We start from the raw sequence: 9,251 nt of genomic DNA on the forward strand, positions 1-9,251 counted from the left end.
CTCAGAGCCTTTTGCACAATTCCAGCTGGGCAGCAGGACCCTGCCTAGAGAGCTCCAGGTTTGACATTTGAGTCAGACACAGGCTAGTATTAAAATCTCAACTTTATTTGGCCAACAAGTTCAGCTCCAACATGGTGGTGGAATGCTTAGACCAAGCCTGATTCTGCTCAGACCTGCGCCACACTCCTGTTCCCAACCCCCCTCCCCACAACCCAGTAATCAGCCGTGTCCTGGCTGCTGCATTCTAGCGGCCCCCATGCCCCCCTGGCTGCAGGGAATCAGCACAAAGCACAGAAAGTGATCAAGGAACAGGCCAATTCTCAGTGCTCCACCCCCACCCGAGCAGTCAGCTCCTTTCATCTTTCAAAGGAAAAGGCAAAGGGATCAGCCAGGGACACGTCGCCCACCCGCCACCCCCAAGACACTGCAGTTGTGTGCCCCCGCCCCCATGCACTGAAGGGTGACAATGCCAGGCAGAGGACCTGCGGGGGGGGGGGGGGCGCTTCTCTGGGCCCACTTCAGCAACAGCCTTTCAATTTAGCAGAGAACTAAGCTTTCCTAGCAGGCATCACTGGCGCGGCTGTGACGTGCCAGGCAATGGGACTCGCGCTGCCACTTCACAGCCCACTTCTGCCCAGAACAGAATGCTTGGAACAAACCCGTGTACAAAAGAGAACGTCACAATAAAAAAAAGAAGATGCCCAGGTGCCTAGGCGGCTACCTAGCGACAGACCCTTTCCAGAACTGAAGAGACAGTCAAGTGCACAGACAAGGGAGGGTGGAGAAGTGTTACTTGAGCCAATCCCTGCATTTCTAGCCAACACTTCTAGTTACATCTTAATGGGGCTCGACTCACTAGGCCCTGTGGCAGGGCACCCAGTGTAGTGTCTGCTTTGGGAGATGCAGATTTGAGTCTCTTTACAGTTCATCTCTGTGGAGTGTCTGGTCCTCCTCCTCTTCACCTTCCTCCAGCTCGGTCTCATCAACCTCCAGGTCCTCCAGGTCCTGCATTTAAACAACGCTTGTCAACAGCCGCTGGGCTGGATCTGGCACAACAGGCAGGACCCCAGAGTCCTGGCAGATTTAGGCTCAGCCTAGCGTAAGCTTAACTGTGGCCTACCCCACTTGCTCCAGCCCGCGCCTGCTCTGCTGCCACCTGGCATGTAACACGCTGCTCTGGCCGGTCAGGGACCTCACCGAGAGCCGCGTTACAGAAAAATAAACCCAGTAGTTAGACTCGAGCAGAAACCAGCCCCTCCCCCTTCGGAGCCGAGTCCGGTAGCGACCATGCAAGCAATGCAAGGACAGCACACGGGCTGGCCGGAAGGGCACTGTGCACCAAGGAGCAGAGGCAGCAATCCCATGGGTCTAGACCCACACAGCTGGCCAGGCAGAGGATTTACAGGGAGACGAGGTCTCGAGCCATGCATGGCCTTGAGCATTTGAGACGATCGCAGCTTACAGCCGTGGGGCCATGCCTCCCAGCCCCAAGCAGCCCTTTGGCCTGCAGTGACCACCAGCCAGACTGCCAAGCCAAAGCAGCTCTAGAGGCTGAGAGCAGCCTCATCCCTTGCAAGCATCGCAGGCCGAGCATGACTCACCTCATCGCCAGCACCATCCTGGCCTCCGCTTTCCAGGAACTTCTGGAAGCCTTCCAACGTCCTCTCCCCATTGTAGTCTATGACCTGCAGGGCACAGCCAGGGGAGAGGCTGCTTAACTGGACAGGGCCAAGCCCGGCGGGAACAATTCTCTGAACAGCCGTTCCAAACAGCTGTTCCAAATGCACGAGGAAACGTAAAATCCACCTTTGACGTGAGACGAAGGGGCAGCTTGACTAGAGCGCCGACAGCCTGCAGGTAGAGCTCTGCACTTCCTCAGCCCCACCAGCCTAGCATCCAGGCCCGCCCCCTGGCGGGCTCACCCTCCCACAACTCAGCCCTTCCCCCGCACCGTTCAGAAGGTGCCAGCCTCCTTCTCCAAGCTAAGCCCTTTGCCCAAACGTGCTAGAGGGCCAGGTACAGTCTAAATGCCTAGCTCCTGCCAGAGAGGATCCATGTCCCTGGAATTCAGCAGCCCACTTACATTTTTGCCAGGGCCTGCAGGGAAGAACTTTAGCGTGGGAAAGCTGTGGACTTTCACTGCCTCCACTTCATTCGCTGTGGAGTCCATCTTGGCAATGACAATGTTGTCGTGGTCCTTGTAAATCTCTCCTAGCTTGTCCCAGATCGGAGCCAGCTGTTTGCAGTGACCGCACCAGGGAGCATCTGTGAATTAAAAGCAGCATGAAGCTTGGGGCCACTGGGTGTTTCTCAGGAGCGTGTGACTGGAGGGAAGGTGGGTATATGGGGCGGAACATCTTCAGCCAACAGGGCTGCTTCCCCACAACTCAGCTACTCACAGAACTCCACAAACACGTTCTTGGTCTCATCAAAAGCAACTTCTTCAAAGTTCTTCCCAACCAGAACTTTGACGGGATGTTTGTCCCAGTCATCAGGCAGGTCTTGGCTCATCAGGTGGGGCTGGAAACAGACCAGGAGCGGTGAGACCCCAGCAGCGTGGCACGAGAAGCCGAGTCATGCTCCCAGGAAGAGCCCTCTTCGCCCAGACAAACAGATCAGCCTCCCCCCCCCCCCACTGCCTGAGGCATTCCTAGGCTGGCGGTGCCAAGCACAGGAAAGGCTGCAGCTCAGTCGAGGGAAGAATAAGCCAACTTGCCCAAGTAGCCATTCCCATGGGACAGCGCGCTGCTGGCACAGCCATGCACAGCTGTTTCCGTCTGAAGACAGAGGATTCCCACCCTAAGCAAGCAGCTACGAGAACCTCTCAGCCCCCTATGCAGTGAATCGGAGGCAGTTATGTCTGTGCTGGCACCATGCCCACTGGAACTCTCAGCATGAGGCTCACTAGATATTGCAAAGCTAATCTGAAAGGACTTGCCCCACGGGACGTGTCTACGGTTTCACACAGCTCTCGCAGGGATCACCCCCACGCCTCTGCTTATGACAGGGCCCCAAGGGCCGCCTCTGGCCCTTTACCTTGACTTTGCCCTCCAAGAACTGGGTGCAGAACTCCTGGATCCTCGCTGCGGTCAGTTCCTCGGAGTCGGGTTTGTACTTGGTCATTTCTTCCTCCAGAGTGATGAGGCGCACGGCGGGGCACTCCTCCTTTTTCAGGCCAAAGAACTCCAGGATCCTCTGGTTGTCGCTATGGTCACTGTCTATGAAGATGAACAGGATCTTTGGAGGGAAGTCAAACGCAGAGAGACATGAATTAATTCCCAGGGTATCGACACTGGGCAGCCGGCTTCCCCACCCATCTGAGCCACAGCAGAACACGGGCCACTTGATTCTAGGGCAAACACGGGGGCTGCAGTGGCCGAAGCAGCAAGTCCGTCAGGCTGACGTACGCTAGTCAGAAGGAAAAGCGAGAGTCAGTGCAGCCTCCTCGGTGAGATGTGTCTATAGCAGCAAGGGACTAAGGCACCCGGCTATTGGGAGAGCAGATACAGAAGGAAGGAGACAGCTGCAAGAGTCAATGTGACTCACGGGCCAGGAGCAACGGACCCTCTCTCCTGCTCTGCTCACCTTTCCTTTGAAGTTCCCAGCAGCTGTTTTGAAGTTGTCTAGTTTCTCTTGATAGTCAGTGACACTCTTTGGCAAGAACAGCAGGATGTGAGTCTTGATCTCACCTCCAAAGATCTTCGGAGCCGTCTGGGAGGAATACAAGATGCCACATTAGGGGCAGAAATCGTCCCAGCGCCAGAGCCCACGGGCTTTTCTGCACGGACCATGCCAAGGGAATCACCAACAGCAGCAGTGCTGTGAGGAGCAAGGTTCTCGTGCTCCCTCAGGTCTCCTGCTTATCTAGGTGCCAGGCAGCACAGCCGCTTGGGCTCAGAGCACACGGGGAGACAAGCTCCCAGGACCAGAAGGCCATACCTGTTCTGTGAACTCGATGACCAAAGGCAGCTGGTTGGACTTGATGAAATTCAGCAAGTTCTCTTTTGTAATGTCACCTTCAAAGTTGTTGCGCCCTTCATCGAACTGGGGAGACAGAAGGGTTAGCTTCAGTCACCGCCTACGTGCGCCAGGCGATGTGCTGCCTTGGCAGCCAGGCAGGCCAGCAAGTTCAGCACATTCCACGGAACAAGCCTCATCCGGGAACATCCCAATGAAGAACCAAGGCCAGGAGGGGTCAGCCTAATTCATGTGTCTGCCACCTACTGGTGAGGAAGCACATTTCCAGCCAACACCAGCAGCAAGAAACCTCCCACAGGCCCTAAACAATGCTCCTGCTCCGTGGGCAGGCAGGATGCTGGGCAGCAGAGGGCACCTGAACCCAGCTCTTGCCCTGCTCTGCCAGGTTACCAATGGATTCTGAGGCCCTGCTGTGGAGGGGGCTGCTCTCTCGCTAGGGATTGGCAGGGTAACTGGCACTTACCAGTTCCAGCCCCCAGTTAACTGGAGCAGGCAGGAGGCGGCTTCAGCCCTACGGGGTGCGCCACAGGCAGGGGCTGCTCTGGTCTTCCAGCCAGCTAGCACCTCCCGTTAATTCTAAATGCATTGGAGATGCTGCTCCAAATCCCCGTCAGTGACTGGCAAGGGCAGGAGTCTGCCCAGCACATCCCTTAGCCAACACGCAGCTGGCATGAGGCAAAGTCCTCCCCCCGCTACTAGTCAACAGCAGTTTCCTTGGCCCCCTGGGGATGAGTCACCTCTATTGTTAGTGACAGGAACGCATCCCGGGGAGAAGCTGCAGCACAGGTGCCAAGTCCCAGTTCCATTAGGCCACCACCTATTATTGGCCTCGATTCTCAGAACCTTCCAAGCCCCAAGGGAATAGCAGAGGCACATCAAGGTTGAGACAGGACATGCAAGCAAGGGTCAGAGCTCACTAGTCCTGGCTAGTGATCTCTGTGGGACCCCACTCAGCATGAGAATTTTGTGCAGGTGACAATTCAGCTTCTTCCAATCCTCAGAAAGCTGGTTTAAAATGCAGTGCTCAACCCCAGAGAAGCCATACCACGGTGGGCACCTGTGAGCCCTTCTTCCACACCAAACTAGCGGGAGAGACCTGGAATTAGGGATCTTAAATTTCGATCAACTAACCAAATAGTTGACAGGATTTCCAACAACTATTCGATCAATCAATGAGAACGTCAGCATTCCAGCAGGGACTCTTGTACATTTCAAAGTTGGAACTCGGGCGCGGCACCATGTCCCCTCCCACCGAGCAGGAGGGGAACCGGCTTTTAAGCTGGCTCCCTCCACGATAGAGGCACAAAGGGAGAGGGAGAAGCGACGGGTCGATCAGTCACTTACACCCCTACCTGGAATCAAGCCCAACTCCAGACCTGCGTAGCTCCCAGCTGAATGGACAGGGACCGGACTCGTTTAACCCTCACTTGCTCAGAGTCACTGATTATTGCCAAGTTTGGTTTGAGGGTCCCTGGTATGTTCAGCGCTACCACGGCAGAGCCAGGAGCAAGCAGGGAATGTGGGGGCTGACGGACGTCCCACTGCTTTCCTGCACACACATGCTCACTCCCACTGGCAGTCTAGCACCTGCCACTCAGCTGCTGGCTTCGGAAGTTGTTTCCCCACCAACACTCATGGCAGGAGCTGCCAAGCCAGGATCCCCTTCAGGGGGCAGAAGGCCCTAGGACTCTCTGGCTGCACTGAATGACTACATTGCCAAGGAAGTCTCATGACTGGGGTCCCTGTAGCACCCGTGTGAGCCTGCAAAGCATCTGCTCTGCCAGAAGAATAGCAGCAGGAGACAAAGCTCTTTGGAACCAATTACAATTGCAGCTAAAAATTCTGCTCCTTTAAATAATGCTACAGGCAGGCGTCCGACTCCAGTGGGGAGGCCTGTGCTAGGCAAGAGAACAGGGCAAGGGCAGGGAGGAAGCCAGGTACTCAAAGCCTGCTCATTAAGAGTTAGCACAAAGAACCAATCAAGTGAGAGCACTTCCTACACAAGCCAGGTGCAATGGTGACAGACAAGTCCTTCTCAGACAGACCTGCCCACTTCAGCTCGGGTCTTTGCTCCCGACCATGGTCGGACAAGCGGTAAAATCCTCTACAACAATTTCAACCAGTTGCTGGGAACAATGTGAAGATTCCATAGCAGCAGCCAGCCATCTAGCACCAGCACACGAGATGCCCTGCTGCCTGTAGTGAAAGCAGCGTTTCTTAAGCTTGAGGTACAACTGGAATGGCCTCAGGGAAAGCCAGATGGGGCCCTACAAGTCTTAAAGAGACTTTGGAATAGCTACTTCCCTTCCACAGACAGGTCCTCATCTCCTCAGCCCTGGTCCTCATGTAGGTTGAAGGGCAACAAGCTATTTTAATTGCCTGGCAGCGAGATCCAGTTTATGCCTTCTAGTTCTGCATGAGCCCTTAGTGCAGCCTGCCTCTGTCTGAAAAACTCAAACTTTCCTGATCAACCCTGCTGTAACCCTCAAGAGGCTAAAGCTGCAGCACCTTGGGAGCATGTCCAACATGTCCGACAACTGAGCCCACTGAGGACAAGGATTAAAGGATGCTTCAGCTAAACCAAGAGCAAGCTGAGACTGGCATGACATGGCATGGGGGGGCACAGCATTAGGAGCCTGGACTGCTATAGCTCTAGGTAGTTTACTGTGAGGCAGAAGGAGGTGTCAGCAGCAAACTCCATAAATATTTGAATTCATAGTGAACATCAGCTTCCTAGCAGCCAGAAACAGGAGGCAGATGCTAACAGTAGCCAAGGGCTTGTGTACGGCAAGTTGTGGGAACGTGCCCAAGACCCCACTAAAGGCACGCTGTCCAGGTGACTGACAACGCTGTCCCCTGCTGAACAGGGGAGTTACAGCTTCAAGTCTAAAATCTAGGCTGTTTCCAGTTATTGGCAGGACTACTGTAGTAGAACTTGAAACTAGTTAGCAGATGTGCAGCATTTGATTTTTAAACAGGTTACTCCCAGCTGCAGTGAAAGATTCGTTAATATCCCCGTTCATGTCACAGGGGAAAGACACTACAGAAAGTGCAGTTAAATGCTCGGCGTTCAGTCACTCATCGTAAATGGTCACCTGGAGCATTAACAAGCACAGAAATTCGGGTTGAGCGTGGCACGTGTTCTTTGAACCACTCCTTACCTTCTTGAAAAGGACAACCCCGTCCTTGCTGAGCTGGTATTTGGAGAAGACGTCACTGCTGGAAGAGATCCCAAAAGGAATGTCATCAATGGACTCAGCTGCCAGTAAGAACTGCTTGGCAGCCTCCGACTCCACATCCTGGGAGAGAAGAAAAGAGGTTTTATGTTGCTCTTCAGTTTGATGGGTCCAGATATTCCATGGACACTGAACACTAAGCAAGGCAGGACAGGGAATGTTGGGAGAGTTGTGCTAGACTGGGTGAGCTCCCAGCGTTGCAGCAGGCAGAAAACCTGCTGCATATGTACACTGGGTAGTGCTGAACCCAAACTACCTTGAAGAGCCCGATCACAGTGACTTCACTGGAATCCACTAGTGTCTCAGCTGCAGCAGCATCTGCCAGGGTAGTGGCAGCTGGACCAGTGCGTTTCTTCAGCCAGTTTAGAATATCTTCAGCTTCTCTGCCAGCTGCATCAGAGGAAAAAGTTGGTGTTCATCTTTATTTTACAGACCGAGGCAGTAGCATGTGGCCTGACTGGCAGTTAAAGCACCTGATCTGGGGCACAAGGAACAAGGGATCATTCAACGCCCAGCTCCAGTTGTCTGTTTTAATCATCACATTCTATTACAGGAGATTCCTGGGGCCAGCAACACTCGCAGTCACCAAAAGGTGCTGTGAAGTCCATGGCGCTGTGTGTGGCTCTGGCTAAACCCACCCACAGTACCTGGAACCAAGGTACAAGGATTCTCTGGAATCCACTCCTTTCACTACATGCTGCGTCAATCACCAGCCAAGTGCATTTAGACTTTGGCCAGCAATATCAGCACTGCAGACTTCCTGAAGGATTCTGGGATTTTCACACAAAAGTATCAACATTTCTGACCCTAAGATATAGCTCCCCAAGTTGTTGTTACCCTCAAAAGAATCGCCATGTTTTAGAGCCTTTGAACCTTTACACTAATCAGACTGATAGAACACGCCCTCACCAAGGGCGATGGCAATTGCCCCGAGTTGTTAAACTCCAGCCTTGGGAATCACTACACACCCACTGCAGACTGAGCTTTACTCGTAGGGCTTTGCAGACCAAGTCCTAGGAGCCCCCGGACGCAGGCGCCAGGCTGGGTATCGCATGGCTACGGACAGAGTCCGCCTGTTCTGAGCGGAGGGAGGAGACACCCCAAGAGGGGCGAGACTACCCTGGGGCTTGCACCCCGCCCCTCAGATGGGGACTTGCTCATGGGGCGGGAGAGGCGCCGCTCACCTGTGTACTCGCGGGGCGACGCCTTGTCGCCGTTCTTGAAGAACTTGATGGTGGGGTAGCCCCGCACCCCGAACTGCTGCGCCAGCTCCGACTCCTCCGTGGCGTCCACCTTGGCCAGGCGGATCCCCGAGCCCTCCGCCTTCAGCTGGGCCGCGGCCTTGGCGTACTCGGGCGCCAGCGCCTTGCAGTGGCCGCACCAGGGCGCGTCTGGAAGAGCAGGGAGCGGTCAGGCCGCGGCGCAGCCGCCCCCCCCCCCGGGCCCAGACCCCCCCGGCCCAGCCCGGCCCCGGCTCCCCCCCCGGCCCAGACCCCCCCGGCCCGGCCGCCCCCCCCCGGCCCGGCCCGGCCCAGACCCCCCAGACCCCCCGGCCCGCGGGCCGCACGCACAGAACTCCACCAGCAGGTGCCTGTGGGCCGCGAGCGCGCGCTCGAAGGAGGCCGCGCGCAGCACCAGGACCCCGTCCTCCTCGTCGGGCTCGGCCGCGTCCTGCGCGCGGCCCGGCGCCAGGCCCAGCAGCCACAGGCCCAGCAGCGCGCTCAGCAGCGTCATGGCGGCGGCAGCGACGGGCCGGGGCAGGCGAGTGCGAGTCCGGAGCGCGGCGGGAGGAAAGTCCCGCACCCGCCTCCCCCTTATAAACCCGCCCCTTCCCGGCGCCGCCACTCCTCATTGGCTGAGCCCCTCGCCCTCTCCGCCATCGCCCATTGGCGGGGCCGAGCGCCCGGGGCGTTCCTCGCTTCCTATTTGCTGATCCCGTAGCCACGCCCCCTTCCGCACCACCTCTTGAGTGGCTACTGGCCTCACTTTGGCTAGCGTCCTGTCATTGGTCAACACGACCGCCTCAGGGGCTCAGCG

General features: G+C 56.2%; 1 protein-coding gene across 1 annotated transcript; it reads right to left on the reverse strand.

Annotated features, from left to right (window-relative positions):
* Positions 1–84: 84 nt before the first annotated feature.
* On the reverse strand, positions 85–9,017 carry P4HB (prolyl 4-hydroxylase subunit beta). The gene is made up of 11 exons (XM_075904197.1): positions 8,786–9,017; positions 8,399–8,605; positions 7,471–7,604; positions 7,140–7,277; positions 3,940–4,044; positions 3,586–3,711; positions 3,037–3,237; positions 2,400–2,520; positions 2,084–2,265; positions 1,602–1,685; positions 85–1,005 (listed from the first exon to the last, which is right to left on the reverse strand). Exons 1-11 carry the CDS (start codon positions 8,946–8,948, stop codon positions 919–921), a joined length of 1,548 nt encoding a protein of 515 aa, XP_075760312.1. The 5' UTR covers positions 8,949–9,017; the 3' UTR covers positions 85–918.
* Between the last annotated feature and the right edge of the window lie 234 nt (positions 9,018–9,251).

Source organism: Pelodiscus sinensis, chromosome 20, assembly GCF_049634645.1.
Source record: "Pelodiscus sinensis isolate JC-2024 chromosome 20, ASM4963464v1, whole genome shotgun sequence".
Taxonomy (NCBI): domain Eukaryota; kingdom Metazoa; phylum Chordata; order Testudines; family Trionychidae; genus Pelodiscus; species Pelodiscus sinensis.